We start from the raw sequence: 26,856 nt of genomic DNA, 5'->3' as shown, positions 1-26,856 counted from the left end.
TACTTAAGGGCCAAAGTATAAATATATTTTCCTGAGACTCTAGATATATATTCACAGGACTTCATATGTGTAAGTCTTCAACACCAGAGAATTTGATTGGAGAAGCTCCTTTTATATTTCCAGCGTAGAATCAGGCCATATAAAGTTTGTCCTTCTGTATTAAACCATGCGAAATAATCATTTTAGTTTTATGTACAAAATGAATACTAAATATTCGAGTATAATTCTAAGTCGATATAGTCACGTTCTATGTCCCACAAACACCCCCGAAGGTATAATTAGAGACTTCTTAATTCATATCAATGATTGCAACGCGATTCCAAACAAATCATACGACCCTCGTTGACTAAATACAATGTGCATATAAGCTAAATAAGTTAGCCTGCCAAAGAATTCAGCTGTAGTCAGACAGTCAGTCAGCCAGTCATACAGGCCATCCATCCATCCAATCCATTCATTCACTTATTCATTTACCCACTTCACTTTCACTTCGAGGTTTTTTGTTCGGGTTTTGTTATTCTACTGTGTTGTTTATTTAGAATATAGAATGAAAGTGTGTGTGAGTGTGTGACTGTTCTGTTTTGGACCTCACAAGTCAGTTGTGGCATGCCGATTAGTAAGCATTTTAACGTTGAAGAGTTAACTAACGGCCTACCACAATAAAGAAGTGTTCTCTCCTCGGTTTTTTCTTCTGTTTTGAACTTTAGTTTGATTTTTTTTAGTTCAAATTTCAGTTCTTGTTGTTGTTATTGTTATTGGTGAAAAGGCAAATTGTTGCTACAGAGAGTGTGCCGTGATTGCCGTGGTTAATTTGCACGCAATTTAAATGGTGTGACAGGTTCAATGAAGGATACAAAGGACATTCGTTGAGTGGTGTCAGCTTTTAATCGCTTTGTGGGTTAATTATAACCAATGTGCCTTAATTTGCCAAATGGACTCCAGAAGTGACCTATATTCAGTGATTTGTTGTTGTGTTTATTGGCAAAATACCAAAACACTTCGTCATACTCTAAATAAGTAAATATTGAATGTAAACGGAACTAACTAAACTATAGTATATTGCAAATACAAAAACAAAACAAAAAATCTAAAACAAAATTCAAAGTCACAGCCAACAAAAAGTGATTCATTGTAGCGAATGACTTCACTCTTTCGCATTCAAAACAAAACATTATTTGAGAATTCAATATAGAATTTATGAAGCTCTCCCTGAATACTATTATAAGCAACAGAATAACATTTAACAGTTGATGTGGAAGCTAGCTGAAATTCTCCTACCACAAAAAACCGCGAATCAAATATCACCAAACAAAATTGTTGCTGTTGGGTTTTTATTGATTTTCGTTATTTGGTGAACGACGTGCCCAGGGAACCCACTGTTTGCCGCCACCATGATATTTATCTTTGATTTGTTAAAACCTCTACTCGTTTATGGTTTTGTTGTTATTTTCACAATATTGACTCACATTTTCAAAACTATCGTTTATCAAGTGCACTCCATAGATATTTGAAGCATGTGTGTATCATCGTCACTTGTTAGCGTTCGAGTTTTGTTTTGAAATTCTTGTTGGTGCTGCTTTTGCCGGTCTTATCAGAACAAAAAAGTGTAAATCGCTTAAAAATAAAGATGTTTTCGAAAAGTGTTAAGAGAATGAAACAGCACAAACAAACCTACACTAACACACCCACACGTATTCACATGGAGAAAGGTAAAAAATAATAATCATCTTTTAATCGTAATTATATATTTTGTATGACATTTATAAAGAACGAAGACATGTTGATATCGAACACTAGCCAACAAATCAGCTAAAATAAAGTACAAAATTTTAAATGTAAAATACAAAATATAAACTATAAAATATAAAACATAAAATATAAAGAATAAAATAGTTAAATAAAAATATAAAATACAATATATAAAAAATAAAATATATGATATAAAATATATAATACTAGCTGAACCCGGTGCGCTTTGCTGCCCCGACTACGACTTTTTAATATTTTAACGAATAAATATAGGAGATATGAAGGCGTTATATACCTATTCAGGGTTGTTATGGAGCTACTATGGTATTTTTGTATGTTTCAGGAGGTAACACTCCTCCGAAAGCCTTTCCGCCTATAAGTATTCCTAATGATTTAGATATATCATAATAAAACATAAATCTTAAGAAGTCTCTCAAAGACATGATACTTAATAGATGTAGCCTTGGTCAATCCCTTCCCGACTATAAGTACTTCTGTAAATAATGATGACTTTTACTGACTGCTAAGTCTTCAAAATTTCATTGAAATTGAACATACGTAACAAAAACATGAAATCGACCGAAAATATGTATATATAGGTAGCTATATTCCTATATGAACCGCTCTCGATATAATTTGTCAAATTTATTTTTAGACCAAATCCCGTCTCACATTCACATTTTGTGCATAAAAACAGAAAATCAGCCGAAAATATATATGGGAGCTATATTCTAATCTGAACCGATTTCGGTATAATTTGTCCCATTTATTTCTAGAACGATTTGCGTCACGCTATCCAAATTTCAGTGAAATTGGACATATACAGCGTGTTTGGTGCAAAAAATGTGGAAAACCGGCCGAAAATATATATTGGAGCTATATCCAAATCTGAACCGTTTTCGATATAATTCGGCACATTTATGCCTAGACCAAATTCCGTTACACATTCCAAATTTTAGCGAAATTGGACATATATAGCGTGTTTGGTGCATCAAATGCGGAAAATCGGCCGAAAATATATATGGGAGCTATATCCAAATCAGAACCGATTTCGATATAATTCGGCACATTTATGTCTAGACAAAATTCCGTTACACATTTTAAATTTCAGCGAAATTGGACATATATAGCGTGCTTGGTGCATAAAATAATGAAATCGGCCGAAAATATATGTGTATGGGAGCTATATCCAAATCTGAACCAATCTCAATATAATCTGGCACAGTTATTTCTAGAACAAATTCCATGAGAAATTCAAAATTTCAGCGAAATTGGACATATATAGCGTGTTTGGTGCATAAAATAAGGAAGTCGGCCGAAAATATATGTGTATGGGAGCTATATCCAAATCTGAACCGATTTTGATATAATTTGGCACGTTTATTTCCATGACCAAGTTCCGTCATACATTCCAAATTTCATCGAAATTGGGCATAAATAGCATGTTTGGTACATAAAATAAGGAAATCGGCCGAAAATATATGTATGTGGGAGCTATATCCAAATCTGAACCGATTTCAATATAATTTGGTAAATTTATTTCAACATCAAATTCCGTCACGCATACAAAATTTGGAGATTGTATCTGTAACAGTTCTAAAGATATTTGCATACAAAATCTAAATTTTTTGGAGGTACCTCCGGTTTTGATGCTATATCTCTAGGTCAACGAGAAATTTCAAAAAATGATATAGCCTATTTTCATTCCAGACCATGTAGCAATGTACCCTAAACATTTCAGAAAGATCTGTTCAGCGGTTTTCGAGTCTATAAGGCACAAACAAACAAACAAACAGACAAACAAATTTCAATTTGATATATATAGAAGAAGATATAATATAAAACATAAAATATAAAATAAAAAATATAATATAATATATAAAATATTAAATGGAATAATTAGTTTCCTTTCGTGTATGAAGAAGACTTAATACTAAATTTCAGCAATTTCAGCAATGTGAGGCACATAGAACGGGGGCTATTTCAAAACGTCGATCTATACCGACAAATTTCTGACGGAAAATTGTTAGACTCAAAGAAGACTAAATACCAATTTTCCTATATTTCGGTAAGAGAATGTGGCTAAAACTTAAAAAATACCGAAAATCATGAAGTACGCTTCTATGGGGATATAGGAAGACGTGGACCTATACTGATAATACTCTTCTGGAATATTTTATAACCCTTGGAAGACTAAATAACGAATTTAAACTCTTTCGGTGGGATATTGTCGTCACCATCTTCAGCATTACGAAAATCGGGAGGTACCGTTCTAAGGGGGCTATATCGAAACATGGACCTATACCGACGAATTTTAGTCGGAAATGGGGCAATATGAAAGCGTACAGACAAATTTCTGGCGAACAGTTTTATATCACATTGAAGACTAAATACCAAATTTCAGCCATTTTGGTGGAATATTGAAGCCACAACCTTCAAAATACGGAAAATCGAGAGGTACCTCTCCATGGGGGCTATATGAAGGCGTGGACCTATACCGACAAATTTAAAGGGGAAGTTTGAGTACCCCTAACGAAGTCTAAATACCAAATTTCAGCCATTCCGGTGGAATATTGAGGCCACAATGTTCAAAATACCGAAAATCGGGAGGAAATGAAGCTAAAACCTTCAAAATACCGAAAATCGGGTGATACCGTTCTATGGGGGCTATATGAAGGCATAGACCGATACCGACAAAATTCTAGGGGAAGTTTTATACCCATAAAGCAGACTACGTACCAAATTTCTGCCATTTTGGTAGGATAATGAAGCTAAAACCTTAAAAATACCGATAATCGGGAGGTACCGTTCTATGGGGGCTATATCAAAACGTGGACCGATATATCCCATTTTCAATACCAACCATCCTGCAAGTAATAAAAACTTCTGTACCAAATATTGACTATCTTCAAAATTACGAGCTGCATCTTGATTTCAATAGACGGGCGGATATACGGACTAGGGTGTCCAAACAACCGGTTTTTTAAAACAAAACGGTTTTCGGTTAATTGAAATTTTCAATTTTTTCTAAAACCGGTTTTCAAAAATGTTTAAAACTGATAGCCGGTTTTGTAAAAAAGGTACAAAATTACTCATAATTAAAAAATTGATTAAAAATATGCGGAAAGGGGTAAATTCAGTATAACGACTTCGTTATCATATGATTATTTCATAATGAAATTCTACCCCGAATTGTGCTCTAAGAATAGTAAAAACCCATACATATATAAAATTGTGTACCCTCATGCGTTGAGAACCTCAAATTATCGTATCGGCCAAACATGCATTTTGTTATCGTTACCCTTTACAACCTTAAATGTGACGATTTCTTAGTTTACTGTACTAATTCTACGTTGTGTACTACCTTGTGATATTACGTATACACAGTTTTTTCATAGATCGTTCAATTGAACTAGATTGGACCAACTACATATACATTTTACACAAAATATTTTTCAAATTTAAATGTATCTGACATTTACAACTTTGCCTGTACCTTGTGTTACTTAAGTTTAGTTCACTTTCAAGAATACAATTATAATTTAATATTAAAAATATTACTATTTCTTTAAAACAGGTTAACCGACACAAATTACTGTTTTTTCGGTTAATCGATAAAGACGTTTTTGGCGAAAACCGGTTTCGATTTTGTAACTCAAAACCAGTTAACCGGTTTCGGTTTTGGACACCCTAATACGGACAGACTTAGAATTTTACGCTGATCAAGAATATATATACTTTATAGGGTCTCCGATGAAAATTTCGATGTATTACAAACGGAATGACAAATTTAATTATACCCTCCATATTATGGTGGAGGGTATAATCAGTAGAAACTTGTGCTTGTGACTTGTTTCCATGGCCTGAACTGTGAACTGTGGGGTAGGTACCAGAGGGAGTGTGCCGATATGAACCATGTTCAAACTTAATCTAGGTTGGAGAGCTATGGTGCACACAAACAACATACATACGTACGCTAAATCAACTCAAAATTTTATGAAACGGATTTTGTTCAAACATACTTGGATCTAAAACAATTACGTTAAGGGTATAACCAGTGTTCGAATTTGCTACACCAAAAATATGCTGTTGCTATGCTACGCTAGTTTTTTATTTCAATAGCAGAAGCTATTCATGTGCTACAAACATTGAAACAGCATAGCACATAATATATGCTGCAACTTGAAATCTTCACAGCACATAGCATAGCATAGTCAACAAAATCAAAAATTAATGCATTGCTATGCTGTGCTGTTTTCAAAAACAAAAACGAAAACTTTTGCTGTGCTATGCTACGAACGTAAAAGTAGAATAGCACATGGTCAATGCTGTGCTGTGAAATCTTCATTGCACATAAAAAAGTACAAATGCGGGCGATTTCCACGTGTAGCTCTTTCAATATACATTTCATTCTCATTCCTCAGTGTAAGGCAATGATGAACACAAAGAGAGCATTTATGGCGAATCGCACGAAAACGTAAAGGCGAGTGCTCATTTTGCTCATCTATGGTGTAAGGAAACACTGAACAACTTTCTGTGTCTTTACTGAGTACATATTAATGATGCTAACCTATGTCGAAATGTTCAAATGCAATCGTTTTTTGATTTCATGACTGCTGTGAAATTTTCATAGCCCTAGCATAGTCAACAGCATTTTATGTAAAAATATTCGTAGCTCAGCACAACAATAGTTTTCGTTTTTTATTACGCTGACTATGCTATGCTATGTGCATAGGACAGCAACAGTTTTCGTTTTTGAAAATAGCACAGCATTGCAATAACATTCGTTTTTGATTTTGAAGACTATGCTATGCTATGTGCTGTGAAGATTTCACAATCACAGCATAGACCATGTGCTTCTTTCATGATCGTAGCGCAGCAACAGTTTTCGTTTTTGTTTTTGAAAACAGCACAGCACAGCATAGCAATAGCATTTGTTATTGTTTTGGATGATATGACTACCCAGCAAACCAATCGTACCGACATCGTAACGAAATCGTTCCTTTTGTCTGACATCAGACATTTAATTTGCTGGGTATGTACTATGCTGCGACACTTTCACAGCACCAGCTAGACCCTGTACTATGTTGTGAAAAACTAGAAAAAAATCCAAACACTGGGTATAACAGCTTTCTAATGTTGGAAGTAGTTAAATAGGTTTGCTATCGGGAAAGACCGAGAAGCCTATAGTTTCAGATATCGCAAGATATCCTGATGATTTGTCTTATTTTTTATATCCTACTCCACAATGTTGGAAGGGTATTCATTATAAGTTTTTTTTTGCTAAAAATTCATTTAACACCGCGAAATATTCGTCGTAGACCCCAAATGATATTCCAAAATTCATATGTCGACAATATAAAGCGATTTTGAGATGTGTGCCCGTGTGTAAAAATATAAATCAAACTTCAGGCTGCAATTATGGACCTTCAGACCACAATAGACAACTTTTGTTATTGGTTATGATCGTAAAATATTAAGGGGTTGAAATGGACCAAAAAGAAATTTTTTATCCGACTTTGTATCTGCTCTGTAGATCGCAATAATAGTCCGATCAGCGCTAAATTTGACATAAGGCTTGGGTTTATGACAGAAAAAAAGCTTGCAATTTAATATGATGATCAGACAGTATTTAGCGGGTAAAATGAACCGAAACTTGTGTGTGAAAATTTGTGAAATTTTTAGTATATATACAGGTATTACAGGTAGATACATACCGCCCAAGTGAGTTATATTTGGAACACGATCTCTCGGCCATTGGTGCCAATTATACAATTATATTGCAGATATAGTTCGCAGTTATAGTTTAATTTTGACAAATTTTTGCACGAGGAAGGAGTTTTGGTCAAATGGAGATGGCAATAATTTTGCATAATGGGATAGTATGTAACGTGTGAAATTAACTATAACTCTTGTGGAAAATTATCCAAATTTAATTTTTGGTCCATATTTTAATTTCTAGGGTCCGGCAAATTACGAAACCTGAAAACCAGCTCTTGACCTTTCACTAAACTATCGCTAACATATGAATGGGATGAATGAATGGGAATGATATAGAATTTGCCAAATTAACAGGGAGTTTTTTAATTGACAAATTAACAGGGAGTTTTTTAATTGATACAAATTACAATGATGTACGGGGTCGTGTTACCTTTTGTTCAAATGTAATGTAATATCTCGAAATATTGGTGGTTTTTTCATTGGTCGATTCGGTGAACATCATCGAAATCTATTTCCAAAAGTCTTCAATATAGTTTTTTTTTTTTAATAGCCAAACAGGTTACGTTTCCAGTAATGGTGTATGTTTGTGATATATATCTGGTATGTTATCGTGTATATCAACATATGTATGACCGGACGGCTAGACTATATCGCAATCATACAGAATAAAATCCGTTGAAAACTTGTGCCCAGGGGTAGTGGAGTAGGGTATCACATGCTCGGCTCAGTCCGACTATATCTTTCTCTTACTTGTTTTTTTTTTGTTTCCGTACAAACAACTAAGAGAGCTGATGAGGATGTGGCGGTATTTGAAACTATACTCACCCAGCTATTCCCGAAAACAAATCAATTTAAATACCTCCTCCCACTTTAAAACATCAATTTCTTCTTATCTTAACAGAGCCCGCACTACTCAATATTGTTGTTCTCCCACTTGCTGGTCATGGATCTTATGCTACAGCGAAAAGCGAGGTCTCCTACATAAATTGTGATTTTTGCCTTAAGACCCTTACGACTAACTCACTGTAGTACTTATTGAGTTTATCAATATTGCAGTTCTCCGGTACCCAATAAAATTTATCAACCCTATTATATATGTATACCGTGGCCACTCTACCTTCACATTGTTCCACAACATCCCATACGGGACAAGGGAGACTTCTCTCATATCAATGAGTGCACCCCGATTCATATTTAGCTCAATGATATGGGACCTACTGTTTATCGCCGAGTCCGAACGGCGTGTCTTAAGACACCACTTGTGGAGAAGTTTTTCAAGGCTGAAATACTCAGGAAATGTCGCCAACATTACTGAGGGGAATTTTTGCCACCGTTGAAAAATGTTTGATGTTGCTTGGCCGGGGAATCGAACCCCCGACCTTCTACGTGCAAGGCGGGCGTGCATACCATTGCACCACGGTGGCACCCACTCTACCTTCAAACTCCGCAATTCTCACTAACAGTTCTAAAGCTTTCAGCATTGAAAAATTTTCTGTCTAAAAACACGGCAGTTGTCGCTAAGTTTGCAAATTGTTCAAGTCTTGACAGTATATAACACAATATTTAAGACTTCTCGTTCCCTCTTCCATATTCGATCCATTGGTAAAAATTGGTAACCTTTAAGGGATTGGCCTGCAATGTATCCACACATTGATTTGCGGAAGGTTAATAGCAGCTATATTGAAATCCAGAGTCTGCGAAATGTAGTTAGTTCTATTTGGTTAGCTATCTGTTGCAGAATGCTTGCATGCCCAAGCCGTAAGAATCGCCACAGGTGTAGCTCCCTGAGCCTGTAAGCATCCTCAGATACCTGATACTGAACCTGCATATACAGGCGTAGAGTATTTTGGACATCGTATAAGGTCGCCAGAGAAGTGCTTTTTAGCGCTGCGATGCAGCATTAAAAAAAAAAACAAAATTGCAGCGATATATTTAAAAACACTAGCAACTAAAGCTATCGGCTTAGCCCAATCGAAGTATAACTTTGTACACTTTTCAGATTACAATACATGAATAGTAAACCAAAACCAATATGGGTCCATTTTTCCCTTTAGCCCCCATATAGCGGTACCACCCAATACCAGGTATTTTGAGGATTTTAACTTAATTTTTAGCCCGAATTGGCTGTAATTTGGCATTTGGAGTTCCCAATGGTAAATAAACTTTCCCATCAAAAATTGTGGAGATGGGTCCAGGTTTTGATATAGGTACCGTTACATTAGCACCCGATTTCAGACATTTTAAAGTTTTGTCTTCATTTCGCCCTGAATTGCATGTAATTTGGTTATGGTCGAAACAAGTAAAAAAGTATCAGGCGGCTTTGCCGACAGAGATATACCCTCTGTCTGTGTGTCCTTTTTGGAATTTGCCGACAAAAAATATAACTTTGTTATGTTTTTCGACCTTTTTATCCAATTATTAAAAATATATTTAGTTTGAAGCTCAAAAGTGTTGCGGAGGATGTATTTGAAGGCAAGGACAGACATAGTCCATTTTGGACGTGGATCTTATTGTGGGAGTCCTTCCTATTCATAGATAAGATATTGTGACCACCAGTCATTTCAGTTAGTCTGAAAGCAGCGGGCATTTTTACAGCATTCGGGCTATTTTCTCGGGAAGCATGGACTTGCCCCTGAAAATACTTGTAAATACAAGTTTTTACAACAAAAACCAAGGCGAACTTTTCCGAAATTTTGTGTGGTAAGTACCCGAAGGAGTGGACCGACAGAGTCCATATTGGAACTTTATCTATGTCTGGTAGAAATTTCACGATGTGTAAAGTATGGACCAATTCAATTGCTATCTTTAAGAGTTATCGTTCGCACATTTTTTTCCGAAAATTTTCCAACTTTTGTGCGGGAAGTACCTGAAGGAATGGACCGATATGGCCCACCTTCAAACTTAGACTAAGTTTGCACAAAATATTACGAAGGTTAACTTTTGAATCAAATCGTTTCATCCGTTCCAGAGTTATCATGCGCACCAATCAGACAGACAGGCAGACGAACGGACATTGTTAAATCGACTTCAAATTGTCTGAAACAGATTTTCTCCAGACATACTTGGGGTCTAAAACCATTATGCCCGTACGAAAGTGTATATACCCTCGTTAGTTTAAATGATGAGGGCATAACAATTAAGTTACATTGTTTTATTTATAAATGCACTAAAAACTAGATAAACGGCAGGTATTTTTATTTTTATTTTATTTTCTAGTTTTTAGTGCATTTATAAATAAACTTAATTTTTATACCCTACACCACTATGCGGAAAGGTTATTATAAGTTTGATTTGGCAAAAAATCATGTAACTATTATGGACCGATCGTCACGAAATTTTACATAAAGGTCGGGTTCAGACCAGAATATACACCAATTGTTAGTGGTGATGATCGTGAAATATTTAGCGGGTAAAATGGACCAAATACATAATTTTTATCCAATTTTGTAGCGGCTCTGTAGGTCACAATAATAGTTCGATCGCCTCGAAATTTTAAATATGGTAAGAGTATATCACAAAGAAGGAGCTTGCAAATTGAGATGTTGATCAGATAATATTTAGAGCGTTATATGGGCCACAACTGTTGTATGAAAATTGTGAAAATTGCTCAAAACATTTGCAACTCCGATGCCTATATCACATTCAATCTATTTTTAGGGACATTTTGAGTTTTGAAATTTTAATCAGAAGAAGGGGGCAAAAAGCTTTCATGAGGATTACTTTTATGTTTACTTTTGATAGACAAGTATGCCGAAAACAAGACATGTCCGATTTTTAAGAAAAACTTAAATTACGACCAGAAATTTTTATCAACGCTTTGCTAAAATAATAATTTTTGAAAATTGTGGATCCAACGAGGTCTAAAACTAAACATAGGAACATCACAATATCTAAAACAGAGCTGGATACCACGTAAAAAGAACTAAAATCGACATAAAATGGGAAGAAGATGCAAGGACAACAACATCTACTGCAGGGGATGATCAAAAAATTATACGAATTATTAAGCAGATCTCTCAGAGGTCATCAACAGATGTTAAAAAAAGACTTGACACCGATAAATCTATACAAACATCTCCGATACATACCAAAGACACCGGTATACCAAAATAGGCAAATTTTGGGAAAAGAGTAATTTCCGGGAAAAATGGAATTTTTCATAGAAATTATTCAAAAAATGTGTGGTTATATTTTTGGAGTAGTGAAATCGAGTACTTCTCCTCGATATAAATCAATATTTAAGTTATATGACTTGAAAAAATTTGATTGATCACCAGAACTGAAGATAATAGAATTTGTCCCCTTATACGAAAAAGTTGACCCAAAATGTAGAAGGTGTTTTATATTGCCCTGGAGGTATTTTTATGGACAGAAATGGTACAGGATACATTGTTCCACAACATCCCATACGGGACAAGGGAGACTTCTCTCATATCAATGAGTGCACGCCGATTCATATTTAGCTCAATGATATGGGACCTACTGTTTACCGCCGATTCCGAACGGCGTGTCTTAAGACACCACTTATGGAGAAGTTTTTCAAGGCTGAAATACTCAGGAAATGTCGCCAACATTACTGAGGGGTATTTTGCCACCGTTGAAAAATGTTTGATGTTGCTTGGCCGATGAATCGAACCCCCGACCTTCTGCGTGCAAGGCGGGCGTGCATACCATTGCAACACGGTGGCACCCCAGGATACATGAGGTCGAGATATTTATCAGATCCAAGAACTAACCGGACAGGTAGCATGTCAAAATCTCACCAAGCATACTCCAGAATTGGCGTATAACAGAATGTTTTGGCATAATACCGCTTCTAAACGTATATATAACCACGTAAAACTAGTAATTTCTTGAAAATATGCTTAAGTTCTTATCGGACGCAATCAGCTATAGTAATCTAAATTCATATAGGAGGTTCCGGGACTCTAATCTGGACTCTAGACTATTAAATATCGAAAAAACCTTGGTATTTAACAATTATCCTTAGAGCACAGGATTCCAAAGGATATATTAACTTATTTAGTTAACTGGTTTGCTTTACGATGTCTCCCGATAATAAATAAAATGTTTAATTCACAATATATTATCAAAACAAAAATAATTTCTTCAGATTTTGAATAAAATTTTCTAGTTGCAAATGTTTTGAGCAGAACCAAAAGTGAGTCCGAGCTTTGTTTTGTATATTTTTTGTAAAATAAGTGAAATTTTTGCAAATTAATTTTTAAATCTTTAAAAAGGATTCAATAAACAATCAATCTACAAAAATATTGGCATTTCAAATCCACAAACTATCTCAGAACTATGTATATAAAATATGAACTAGTCATTCCAGTTGCAAATGTTTTGAGCAGCACTGTATGGGCCACAACTGTTGTATGAAAATTGTGAAAATTTTTAATATACAGCTTAAATCTTTGTTTCTGGAAGACAAATTTCGAAGACGATCTCTCGACCTTTCCATTGATGCCAATTATGTTGATGTACGAGGTCAGAAAACAGAGCCACAGCCTAACATACACAGTTATTTGTTTGTAGTGTAATCGTAAAGACGCTAGAGGTCGCAATTATAGCTCAATAGTCACGAAATTTTGCACGAGGTAAGAGTTTAGGTCGATGAAGTTGCCTACAATTTTGGACGATTATCTAATATTATTTAGCGCGTGAAATGGACCATTAATTTTGTATGAAAAATATAAAAATTTAATTTTTGTCCATATTTTAATTCCTGAAGGGCATACAAGGGTCACTTAAAAACTTTCTGGTCTAGGCAACTAAACGTACTTAGGACAGTTTCATATGCAACCATTTGTTGGGTTGTTTTCAGTGGCTTGATTGAGACACCTCGAAAACATGGTTTTGAACGCTTTTACAGCATCTTCTGCAGACGAAAATCGTTGATCACGCATTTTTTTCTTGATGTGCTGCAATCAAATGAAGTCATTAGATCCCCATGGCGCATGACCCATCAATTCCACGTTTGTCGTTTAAAGCACCGCGCAAATCCACAAGAGCCTATTTTGAACAATTGACCAATTTTGCTGCATCTAGCGAGAAAACTTCATTTTTGCGGCCAAGTGTTCATGCAATATCGAATGGAAGAAGTATACAAGGACGCCTCTATCTCACGGTATATAACAAGGCGATCTTGCATTATCCGTTCACTCACGGCTTATTTTTATTCTGGCACAACGGCCTCACGACCTTCGTCTCTTTTGCGAGTGTCGGCCACGATTGAATTCATTAAGCCAGTTTTTCATAGTGATATAGAATGGCCCTTTATCGACATACACAGATTAAATTTGATTTGATATCGAGATGCTTAAATCTGGTACTGCTAACTACCATGTTTTTTGCAGCTGCAAAGTCTATCAGCCTCACACCATTGTCAGATGTTTCACTGTGGAGAATGAATTTCCCAACTGTTGGACCAAAGATATTCTCCTTTCCAATTTTGGCATTAAAATCGCCTAGAATAATTTTAATGTCATGGGCAGGGCAACGGTCATAAGTTGCTTCTAAGCGCTCGTAAAATATATCTTTGGTCTGTTCGTCCTTGTCTTCAGTGGGAGCATGAGCGGAAATAAAGCTGATGTTGAAGAATTTTGCTTTTAATCGAATTGCAGCGAGTCTTTCATTCACTGGGGTGGAGCCTCAGCATATTAATTGTCCAATTGGATTTTTATACATGTATTGCAGCATGGGGTCGCTTAGTCACTTTTTGAAAAATATACTCGGTGTAGCTGTCGTTAAAGTTTTTTTTAATATTAATTTTGGTGAAGGCGAAGGCACTCACAGCCTTCTGACGTTTAATTTAATATGGGTTTTTCCGGCCAGGAAACATACAATTTTTAATGGTGGCAAAATACCGCTTAGTAATGTTGGCGACATTTCCTGAGTATTTCAGCCATGAACAACTTCTTTAAATGTGGAGTCTTAGGACACGGAGATTCCACAAAGTTATTTCTTACAATAAATTTATGTATTTGTTAAATAAAGGAATTTTGATGTGCTAGTAGCTAATTGCAGGAGTAGCGATGTAGTGTGTATCACATGTTCGGCCCCGTCCGACTATAGCATTTGCTTCCTTGTTATACCCTCCACCATAGTATGGAGGGTATATTAAGTTTGTTTTTCCGTTTGTAACGCATTGAAATACTCATTTGCGACCCTATAAAGTATATATATTCTTGATCAGGGTAAAATTCTAAGTCGATCTGAGCACGTCCGTCCGTCCGTCCGTCCGTCTGTGGTAATCACTCTAGCATCCACAAAAATAGAGATAGGACGCTGAAATTTTGGGAAAATGCGTCTTTTGTTTGCAGGCAGGTCAAGTTCGATGATGGGCTATATCGGTCCACGTTTTGGTATAGCCCCCATATAACGGTACCCCCCGATTTACGGTATTTTGACGTTTTTAGCTACATTTTCAGACTGATTTGGCTATAATTTGACATTTAGGGTTCTTAAGTGTCAACAAACATATATAACAAAACTTGTGGACATAGGTCCACGTTTTGGTATAGCCCCCATATAACGGTACCCCCCGATTTGCGGTATTTTGACGTTTTTAGCTACATTTTTAGACCGATTTAGCTATAATTTGAAATTTAGGGTTCTTAAGTATCAATAAACTTATATAACAAAAGTTGTGGACATAGGTCCACGTTTTGGTATAGCCCCCATATAACGGTACCCCCCGATATACGGTATTTTGACGTTTTTAGCTACATTATCAGACCGATGTAGCTATAATTTGACATTTAGGGTTCTTAAGTGTTAATAAACTTATAAAATAGAAGTTTTGGACATAGGTCCACGTTTTGGTATAGCCCCCATATAACGGTACCCCCCCATTTTCGGTATTTTGACGTTTTTAGCTACATTTTCAGACCGATTTGGCTATAATTTGACATTTAGGGTTCTTAAGTGTCAACAAACATAATTAAAAAATCTTGTGGACATAGGTCCACGTTTTGGTATAGCCCCCATATAACGGTACCCCCCGATTTGCGGTATTTTGACGTTTTTAGCTACATTTTTCAGGTATTTTGAGAATTTTACCAACAAGTTTTAACCGAATTATCTGTGATTTGAACATTTGACATTTGAAATTCTTAGTGGTCACCACACCTCTCCACCAAAAATTGTCAAGAAAGCCCCCATATAACGGTACCTCCCTATTTTCAGTAATTTGATGATTTTAGCTACAACATTAAACCGAACAAGCAGTAATTTGACATTTGAAGTTCTTAGTGGTCACAACATCTCTCCATCAAAAATTGTCAACATAGGTCCATGTTCGGATATAGCTCCCATATAACGGTACCTCCCAATTTTCAGTAATTGGCAATTTTAGCTACAATTTTGAACCGAACTAACTCTAATTTGACATTTAAAGGTTGTAGTGGTCACCACACATCTGCATCAACAATTTTTAACACAGCCCCAATATAACGATACTCCCCGATTTTCGGTACTTTGAGGATTTTACTTAAAATGTTTAACCACGTAGGTCCATGTTTTGGTATAGCCCCAAAACAAACCTCCCGAGTTTCCGAACCTTAGCTTTATTTTTATACCCTCAGCATTTATGCTAACGAGGGTATATATACACTTTCATACGGGCAAAATGTGCCTCATCGAAATAATGGTTTTAGACCCCAAGTATGTTTGGACGAAATGTGTTTCAGACAATTTGGAGTCGATTGAGCAATGTCCGTCCGTCTGTCTGTCTGTCTGTCTGTATGCCTGTCTTGCTGGCTGGAGGGCACGATAACTCTCGAACGGATAAACGGATTCGGTTCAAATGTTGGCTTTCGTAATATTTTACCCAAACTTAATTTAAGTTCGAAGATGAGCTATATCGGTCCACTCCTTCCGGTACCTCCGCCACAAAAGCTTGAAAATGTTCGGAAAATTTCTGAGCACGATAACTCTTGAAGGGAGCAACCGATTTGGTCCATGCTTTGCCCATCGTGAAATGTGTCCCATACTTAGATAAGGTTTCAATATGGACTCAATCGGTGCACTCCTTCGAGTACCTCCCACACACCGTGTAAGGTGTTTGGAGCGCAAGATAACTCTCGAACGGATCTGCTGATTCGGTCCAAAATGTGGCATCCGTAATATTTTGTCCAAACATAGCTTAAGTTCGAAGATAAGCCATATCGGTACACTTCTTCAGCTACCTCCCCCACACAACTTCAAAAATGTTCGGAAAAATTGTGCGGACGATAACTCTTGAAGGGAGTGACCGATGTAATCCATACTTTGCATATCGTAATATATCTACCAGATATAGATCAGGTTCGAATATGGACTATATTTTTCCACTCATTTGGGTACCTCCCACACAAAATTTCGGTTGATTTCACTTTAAGACCTGATCTCGAATCACTTTGATTTTTGTTGAAACGATTTGCATTCGCTACCTTCACTACAATGGTAAAAGTTTTTTTCAGGGGCAAGTCCATATCACTTGGTAAACAGCACGAAATGTGTAAAAAACCCATATGTCACCATATGTGGAGGTCGGAGTTTGGATATAATATGACGAAGACCAAATCGGTTAAACAATTCGAGAGTAATCGTGCTACTCTCGAATTGTTTAACCGATTTGGTCTTCGTCATATTATATCCAAACTTAGTTTCATGGGGCAATACCGGCCCACAAAATTCTGAAGAGACATTAAATACATTCGATCAGTCCGTAGGTGAATGTTTCACTTCACACTGGCTGAGGGTATATATCTGTCGGCAACACTTTTTTACTTATTTGGACGAACTTTCTGTAATTTGAAATTTAAAAGCCAACAAAAATTCTGCAACAAAAATTGTTCATACCTCCGAACTAGCTGTTAATGAAATTTGAAGTTCCCACGTTATGTACCGATTTTAGGTATTTTGAGGATTCTATCTAGAATTTTTAACCGAATTAGGAGTTATTTGACATTAAAGGCTCCTATCAAAAACTGTCTACATAGGTCCATGTTTTACTATAACCCCTATATAACGGTACCTCCCAATTTCTCGCCCAAAAAAATTGTCAACATACATAGTTAGATATAGGCACCATAAAAAAGGGCCTCCCGAATGAAGCATTTTATGTACATTATCTGATATTTTAAAGTACCCACTTAAATTTGGGGACAGGAATGAAAACTAATTATTCCATTTTAGTTCAGAATATTTTATGGTGGAGGGTATGAAAAGTTCGGCCCGGCCGAACTTAACGCTTTTTTACTTGTTTTAATTATGTTTTATTTTATGGCAGTCTATAGGCGAGCAGGATGAGTTGCCTGGTGAATAGCATACCCATCCAGAGTTTTACCGAAGCACGTATGTAGCTTTAGGTTAGACAATGTACACAGGAATTTCCTAATGATTTAAATAAATTCTGTGTAGGCAACTACCCTATTTCCTATTTTGTCAAACTTCCTTAGTAGCAATCACCACCAGAAGCTAGAGTAATGGTAAACGAACCTTGCCCTTGTTGACGAATTTCTTTATGGGACTCTCCCAATGTTCGAATTGGTAACTCTGCTTGATAACATTCTGTCTGCTCTAGAGCCGAATGGATGGATTCTAGTTTCACATTATTAAGTAAACCTTCTTTGTGAAGGAAGACAACTAAGGTGTAGTTCGATTTCGTCATGTTCTTTTCTATAACTTAATGTGGAGTTGTTTCAGTCGATTTCACTATTTGTGTGAGATCTAAATTCCAAATTCAAAATTCTCAGTAGCCACAAAACTTCTCCATCAAATAGTAGTTCGAGAATGTTAACTACATTGTTTACGGAAGTAGCGGTAATTTGACATCTGTGGTTCTTAGTGGTCACCACATTTCTCTACCAAAAATTCTCAATATAGGTCCATGTTTTGGTACAGCCCCCATATAACGATACCTCCCTATTTTAGGTATTTTTAGGATTTTATCTACATTCTTTAGCTACCTGTTATTTTACATTTGAGGTTTTCAATGGTCACAAACCTTCTCCACCAAAATGATCAACACAGGACCACACTTTGATATAGTTACCGCCATTTTGAAGACGTTTTTAAATAAAATTTCTTACCTAATTTAGGACCTTAGGATATAGGACAGGAAAGGAAACTAGTTATTCCATTTTAGTTTAGAATACTTTATGGTGGAGGTTATAAAAATTTCGGCTAAACTTAACGGTTTGTTGCTTGTTTGTTTTTCGTTTTTCTTTGTTTTGTTTTCGATCGGAGCATGGACATAAATAAGGCTGATTTAATATAATTGGCATAGTGAATCCCTAAAAACGTATTTCCCTTATAAATTATCTATATAAAAGTGCAGAACTCTCTGGAAATAGATGGTGTTCATATTTTCAGATTCGAATTCTACACCATTGTGACTAATAAAATAACTATTCAATAAAATCCAAAAAAATGACGTTAAATGTTATCTAATCTTTTTCTTTTTGGGTGGGAAATCAAGGTAACACAATTTCATGAAAATGTCAAATCATTGTAGGTGTGCTATTTATCATAAACATCGCTTTACTATAACCCATGAAAAGTGTTACTTGCGATAATAATCACTGTTACCGTTATTTACAGAACTTTTTTTCCATCGGCAAACAAATTGATTGATCGTGGCTTGTGATAGCAGTCGCCGTCGTGGCTATTGCATGCAATTTAATCATCAGCAAGGGACAACGATGCCGACGACCACGACGACGATGGCGATAAGGATTTATGACATAGCTGAGCAGAGCAGAGAAAAGACACAAATTGGAATGGTTCTATTTGGATTGTTGCACTAATGGTTAGTTTAGTCCATGTCAACAGCAACAACTACAACAACAGCACATTCGCTACCATTAAACACATACGTGATATTTAGCGCTAGATAAACACTACCTGCAACTTGCTCTACGCATAGCCAATAATCCTAGCAAATGGTGACGATATTTCCAATAGTCGACAACGACAACAATTCATAAACAACTACAACTACTTAACAGAGTGCTGATAATTTTGACAACAGAAATTACCAACAATGTGTAATCTATTTTGTTGGTTGGTTTGGTTGGTTAGTTAGTTTCGATAATGTGGTCATTAATACACAAAGTGGAAGCAGAAGGGTGCTGGCAAGGGTGTTGCGTCGTCGATGGCGGTGGCGGTGGCATAATTAACAAAGTACTTATTGCCTGGCATGGCATTCATCATTCAGTCGTAGGTATTCAATGGACATGTTTGCCAGGTCTCAAGGAGAACCGCTGTTACGGAAAAACACCACCGCGGCCATTATCGAAAACGACAATATTCGCGCGAATGCCATACAAATCGAACGTTACGAACAGATGCAACTGAAAAGAAAGTGTAGAACAAAAGCTGTGCTAGTAATCTTGACCCTGCTGTGTATAACGGGTTTCTTAACGTGGCTTTATATCGATCACACTGTACCGGAATTTAATCAATATCGTTTGGTGCAGAGTTTTGAAGAATTGAATAGCAACAACAGCACCAGTGATAATGGCCAACAGCCGCGCATTATTTTGTTGTGGAATACGTTCTTTGGTGATGAACGTTGGTCTTTGCCGGATGATTTAATTGATCCCTCCTATTTTCACAAGGAGCTACAATGTCCGGTATCAAATTGTGTCCTAACCAATAAACGTGACCTATTTCCCCAATTACAAATGTATGATGCCATTTTGTTCCATACCGCCCAACCATTTTCGGTAATAAATTCAGTGCCTTCACAACGCAACCCGAGGCAGTTGTATGTTTTCGCCCTAATGGAACCACCGGGTGAAACAAAACACATTTTATCAGATGAGAGGAATTTCTATAATTTAACCATGACATATCGTACAGATTCGGATATTATTTGGGCTTATAATTGGTTTGTGGATAAGGAGACGGGTATGCGGATCTTACCAACCGAATATCCTAAATGGCGTCCTGTTCCGAATATCTATAATGATACGGCAATTTGGAAGTTATGGCCAAATAAAACCAAAATGGCGGCATGGTTTGTATCACATTGTGAGACATTGTCGAAGCGTGAGCGGCTGACGGCTGAGTTGCAGAAGCACATGGAAGTTGATGTCTATGGAAAATGTGGACCCATGAGGTATGTAAATATATTATTTATTGTTTTTTAAACCGCGGAGAGTATATTAACTTTGTCATTCCTTTTGTAATACTTCGAAATATTCGTCGCATATCCTATAAAGTATATTCTTGAACAGTATAAAATTCGAAGTCGATATGACGGCTCGATATATTTTAAATTTGGAACAGAAGTATCCATTACTCCTTGAATGTTTGGTATTGAAAACGGGCTATATCGGTCCACGTTTTGGTATTTAAAAGATTATATCGCTATTATCTTACCGACATTTGGTATTTAATCTTCATTGGGGCTGAAAAAACTTTCCCCCAGAAAGTTGTCGGCACAAGTCCACGTTCTCATATAGTCACTATTGAACAGTACCTTCAAATTTTAGGAATTTTGAAGGTTTTAGCCAAATTATCTGACCGAAATAGTTAAAATTTGTTACCGTCGTAGGCGCTGTAAAACTTTCCCCAGAAAATTGCCGGTCAGATCCGCGTTTTAATATAGCCCTCATAGAGCGGTGCCATCCGATTTTCGGAATTTTTCAGATTTTAGCCCATGCTTCCTAGCATACTGGTCCAAAATCTATACGATGACCCACTGAAACGACTAGTGGGCGCCATATCTATCGTAAAGATATGACTCCACTTCCATAATGGACTATGTCGGTCCATTCCTTCAAGTACCTACTCCGCAACACTTTTTAACTTTATTCCTAATCAACATTTTTGTCGACAAGTTCAAATGTCCGAAAAGGGCCACAAAATTCTGAAAAGACCCCAGACATAGACTGAGGGTATATCTCTTTCGCCAAAACCGACTGATAATTTTTTATTTGTTACATCTTTCGGGCCATTTTCTCAGGAAGTATGGACTTGCGTTTTTATATAGCCCTCATAGAGCGGTGCCGTCCGATTTTTTTAGTAGCATTACCCTATTGAAATGGATAAAATTTGCAGAATATTCAACCGAAATTACGAATATTTGTGTATGTATTTAGCCACCGTTGATATAGCTCCCATAGAACGTTTTGATATAGCTTCCATAGAACGGTACCTGCTGATGTTCTATAGTTTGGAGGTTTATTCTTATAATCCCACTTACTTACTTACTTAGCTGGCCCATTACAGAACATTTGTTCCATAGACAGAACTAAGAAAAGATCTCCAATTCTCTCTGTTTCGTGCTTCGCTTTTTGGAATACCGCGCCTTATCATTTTCTAGCAGGATGTTGAAAAGAGCACACGAAAAGCTGTCTCCTTGCCTGAAACCTCTTTTGGTACAAAACTCTTCGGAGAGGTTCTTTTCTATTTTAACTGAAGATCTTGTGTCAGTTACAGTCATTTTACAAAGCCGAATGAGCTTTGCGGGGATACCAAATTCAGACATTGCTTGTAATACCTTTGAACGTAGCGGAGTGTCGAAGGCTGTTTTATAATCGACAAAAAGGTGGTAGGTGTCGATCTGCATCTCTTGGCTTTTCTCCAGGATTTGCCGCAGGGTAAATATCTGGTCAATGGTGGACTTGCCAGGTCTAAAGCCGCATAAGTATGGTCCAATTATTTCGTTGACCATGGGCTTTAGTCGTTCGCACAATATCCCGGACACTATCTTGTAGGCGATAGGGAGAAGACTTATGCCCCTATATATAGTTGGAGCATAAATTCAGGATGCTCAGGTTCCAATCGTCGGGTACGCGTTCTTCCTGCCAGATGGTGCTAACTAGCTGATGCATATTATCAGCGCGTCGCCTCCGGTTTTAAACTGCTCGGCTGGTAAGCCGTCGGCTCCTGCTGTTTACTATTCTTAAGCCGGTTGATTGCTGTTTTTACCATCTTCTGGAATTGGATCTGTGGTATCATTGTCTTCGCTACTATTGGAGAAATGTTCCTTCCATATCCTGAGCACGCCACTTGTATCTGTTACCAGATTACCTTGCTGGTCTCTACAGGAGGATGTGCCTGTGCCACATTTCGGTAGAATTTTCGGACTTCATTCTGGCTCCTTTACATCTCGATTTGTTCACACTCCCGCTTTTCCGTTTCTCTCTTTTTCTTGCTCCCGATATCTTTCTCGTGCGCTACGCGTTGCTACTGATTGTAAAGTAGCTCTATATGCCGCATTTTTCTCTTCGGTAGCAGCACGACACTCCTGGTCATACCATGAATTCCTTTGTGGAGGTCTCTGGAATCCAAGTATGGATTTTGCGGCTGTTTGCATGGAGTGGGCAATATTTTGCCATTGTGTTGAGAACTAGTGCTCGCATTAAGCAATTGGGCTAGTTGAGTGGAATATGCTGTGCCTATCTGTTGTGTTTGCAGCCTATCGATGTCCAACTTCCGCGTTGTGTCTGTTCGTGCTTTATTTGCAACGTTTAGACGGGTACGTATCTTTGCTGCAAAAAGGTAGTGGTCCGAATCAATGTTTGCGCCTCGGAACGATCGTACATCCAACACGCTTTGAATGTCTTCGATCTATCACAACATGATCAATTCTGCTAACTACCATATTTTTTGCAGCTGCAAAGTCTATCAGCCTCATGTCCGATGTTTCACTGTGGAGACTGAATTTTCCGACTGTTGGGCCAAAGATATTCTCCTTTCAAATTTTGGCATTAAAATCGCCTAGTATAATATTAGTGTCATGGCAGGGCAACGGTCATAAGTTTCTTCTAAGCGCTCGTAAAATATATCTTTGGTCTGTTCGTCCTTTTCTTCAGTGGGAGCATGAGCGCAAATAAAGCTGATGTTGAAGAATTTTGCTTTTAATCGAATTGCAGCGAGTCTTTCATTCACTGGGGTGAAGCTAGAGACCATATGTTTTAACCTCCGATCAACTACAAATCCGCAACCAAACTGTGTCATGGCAGCTATAATACAGTGCGTCACCTTTAGGTGTTGTTGTGATGCCTTTCCCGTTCCATCGTATTTGCTGTATGGCAGTAATATCGGCCTTGTACTTTTCAAGTACATCTGCCAATGCGTAAACTGAACCTTCTCTATAAAGAGTGCGAACATTCCAGGTGCAGATTCGCAGATCATGGTCCTTAAAACGTTTTCGGGGTTCCTTAACTTTAGAGGGGTTTGTTTGTATTTTCTTTCGTTTTTTCATAGTAGGCTGTTTTTTCTAGGGGAGGGTTACTAACCCGACGCAAAAACCCAAGTTTTTCAACGGGTGTTAAAGGCAGTTCCCAGGTGACACCACGGGGAGGTCAGTGTCCACTTGAGATGAAAGAAGGACCAAAAAAAAATACTGGGCTTTCCCATGTTAAAACCGGTCAGGACCGTTCCATGGTATCTTCCATCCCCTACGCCACCCCCATGTTTTGGTATAGGCTCCATAAAACGTAACTCCCTATTTTCGGTACGTTTAGGGATTTAGCTACATTTTTGTACTGAACTTTTTCCATGTAAAGGTACCGCCCAATTGAAGACATTTTTAGATACATATCCTGAAACTAATTATTGCACTTTAGTTCAGAATATTTTGTGGCGGAGGCTATAAAACGTTAAAATGTTTTTACTTGTTTTCCAATATTTTTTGACTCAAAGAATAAATAAAAATAATTATTAATTTTTTTCTCTTATTCTCTTTCCAGCTGTCCAAATGGTTCCCCCGAATGCGACAAAATGCTCGATGAAAAATATAAATTTTATTTCTCATTTGAAAATTCACTATGCATTGATTATATAACGGAAAAACTCTATAAGGTTATGAAACGCAACATAATACCGGTGGTATTTGGCGGTGCAAATTATAAGCAATTTTTACCTCCCCATTCCTATATAAATGTTGAAGATTTTGCCACACCCTCAGAGCTGGCTGACTATTTGCAATATTTAGCTAAAAATCCTATCGAATATATGCGTTACTTTTGGTGGCGCCAACACTATGAGCTGCGCTTCTATTCACCATTCTGTGAGCTGTGTCAGAGGTTGCATCAACCTCAATACTATCTGAAAACTCAAAGTTATAGTGACATAGAAAAATGGTGGTTAAAAGGTAGCTGTCGCTTTAAGTCACGTATCAAATTTTAGATTAATAATTTTGTAAAACAAACCAAAAAAACATTTTTAATAAATTATTTGTTTTCTAGCTTTAAGTATAAATATTTATAAGAGAAAAATGTATTTTTCCTCTTTTTGACTAGGTGAATTAACGCCATAAACTATTTTTAAATTTTATTAGTACTTTGCTATACAACACATGCATACATGCAACACCTTTTCTTGTATCGGCATATACTACGTAAATGATGTGATATAAAAATTTTATTTTTTTATGTAAAAGACGAAAAAACCAAAACAAAAAACAAAGAAATTTTATTACATCGGCAATAATTATTTGATTGGTGTTTTAATGGCTCTAATTTGCATTTAGTAAATGATTTTCGAATCACGTCAGAAGAGTGAAAGGTAAGTAGAAAGGGGAATAATTTGGGAAACAGTTTTATAGGTCAGTATTTTCTGTTAAATAAAAAGAACATGTTTCTTTTAACGTGTGGGCTTCGGTGAATCACAGCTAAGTGCTAACGGACTCATCCTCAGGCCCAAGATGATGGATAATTCGGATGAAATGTTTGAGGGCATACGAGGGCTGCACGAAAACTATACGTACTCAGGACAGTTTATCATACGACCTTGTTTACAGTGATATGAAAAAAATACTTTGAAAAATAAAATGGAATTTACTTGTGAGCATTTTCGTCCGATAATTTTTCACAACTTTCGACGTGGATAATCACGGCAAGAGTGCATCGATCAAATAAGGTCTTTGTATATTGATAAAGGGTCATCCTATAGCACTATGAAAAACTAGTTTAATGAATTCAATCGTGGCCTACACTCGCCAAAAAACGAAGGTGCAAGAAAATATTAAGCCGTGCGTGAAAGGGTAATGCAAGATCGCCATGTTATGTACATTGAGATAGAGGCATCCTTTGGCATTTCTTCCACCAACTAACACCTGGCCGAAAAAATGGATTTTCCCGTTAGATCCAGTAAAATTGGACAATCGCTCAAAAAGATGCTCTTGTGGATTGGTGCAAAGAAATCATTAATAAAAACGATCCGTGTGCTTCAAACGAAATATAGAAGATCGTCACAGGCGACGATTCGTGGATATATGCTTAGACACCTGAAACAAAACAGGAGTCGACCGTTTAGGTCTTCGAAATCGAGCCAAATCCAACGAAAGTTGTTCATGTAAGAAACACTTCGAAGCAAATGGTAGCCTGGGTCTTCGATAAAACTGACAGTGTGGCGACTATACGGTTTGAGAAATGTAGGACGGTTAATTCTGAGTGGTACACTACAATTTGGTTGCCTGAAGTCTACTGAGAAATTCGAACAAGAGAAGACGAATCATTCTACGTCATGAGAGTGCGAGCTCTCACACAAATCGATTCAAACCAACGCCTGTTTGACGGGACAAAACGTGGAATTGATGGGTCATCCGCCGTAAAGCTCTGACTGAGGATCCAACGATTTTATTTGATTCCAGCATATCAAGAAAAAAGAAGCGCTCAAGGAAGAAAGCAAGAAAGAAAGAAAGAAATAAAGAAAGAAAGAAAGAAAGAAAGAAAGAAAGAAAGAAAGAAAGAAAGAAAGAAAGAAAGAAAGAAAGAAAGAAAGAAAGAAAGAAAGAAAGAAAGAAAGAAAGAAAGAAAGAAAGAAAGAAAGAAAGAAAGAAAGAAAGAAAGAAAGAAAGATAAATAGATAGATAGATAGATAGATAGATAGATAGATAGATAGATAGATAGATAGATAGATAGATAGATAGATAGAAAGAAAGAAAGAAAGAAAGAAAGAAAGAAAGAAAGAAAGAAAGAAAGAAAGAAAGAAAGAAAGAAAGAAAGAAAGGAAGAAAGAAAGAAAGAAAGAGAGAGAGAGAGAGAAAGAAAGAAAGAAAGAAAGAAAGAAAGAAAGAAAGAAAGAAACGTTCAAAAACCATGTTTTGGAGGTGTTTGAATCGGAGTGCAAAAATGGATTCAATAATTGGTTTGAGCGCATAAATTTCGCATGTAAATTTCTAGGGTCAATTTCGTATATGTCACCAAAGTCATTTTTTCAAAAAGTCATTTTTTCAATTCAGTGATTGAAATCAAATAATAACGGAATTATATTCTTAACACTATCAAACCTCCAAAACCAAAAAATTACAATCTGAAAACAGCCCCCGGCGACATGCCAAGCTGCCAAAGATGTCATAATTTTCATTCCGTTTATTTCTGACATTCAGTCGTAATTAAACAATTTAAGTATTTTGGCGCCAAAACCTGATCAGTTGAT

The 26,856-nt window shown here is 36.7% G+C and overlaps 1 protein-coding gene across 3 annotated transcripts; it reads left to right on the top strand.

Annotated features, from left to right (window-relative positions):
• The first annotated feature begins 396 nt into the window (after positions 1-396).
• Positions 397-24,909, top strand: FucTC (alpha-(1,3)-fucosyltransferase C). 3 transcript variants are annotated; one of them, XM_073976882.1, is made up of 3 exons: positions 397-1,709; positions 19,060-20,581; positions 24,165-24,909. In XM_073976882.1, the coding sequence occupies exons 2-3, from the start codon at positions 19,689-19,691 to the stop codon at positions 24,601-24,603; spliced, it is 1,332 nt and encodes a 443-aa protein (XP_073832983.1). In that variant the 5' UTR covers positions 397-1,709; positions 19,060-19,688; the 3' UTR covers positions 24,604-24,909. The 3 variants fall into 3 exon arrangements, with proteins under 3 accessions (XP_073832983.1, XP_073832985.1, XP_073832984.1); XM_073976884.1 differs by having other exon boundaries at positions 461-559; XM_073976883.1 differs by having other exon boundaries at positions 612-1,017.
• Positions 24,910-26,856: the final 1,947 nt, after the last annotated feature.

This window comes from Musca autumnalis, unplaced genomic scaffold, assembly GCF_047663935.1.
Source record: "Musca autumnalis isolate F117 unplaced genomic scaffold, ASM4766393v1 scaffold_3, whole genome shotgun sequence".
Taxonomy (NCBI): Eukaryota; Metazoa; Arthropoda; class Insecta; order Diptera; family Muscidae; genus Musca; species Musca autumnalis.
The sequence above is the reverse complement of the archived record's forward strand: the minus strand, read 5'-3'. Positions and strand labels throughout refer to the sequence as shown.

Coding starts and splice junctions, on each gene's coding strand:
- FucTC (XM_073976882.1), top strand. CDS start 19,689: ATGGACATGTTTGCCAGGTCTCAAGGAGAACCGCTGTTACGGAAAAAC. Junction 20,582..24,164: donor GGAAAATGTGGACCCATGAG/GTATGTAAATAT, acceptor TTCTCTTTCCAG/CTGTCCAAATGGTTCCCCCG.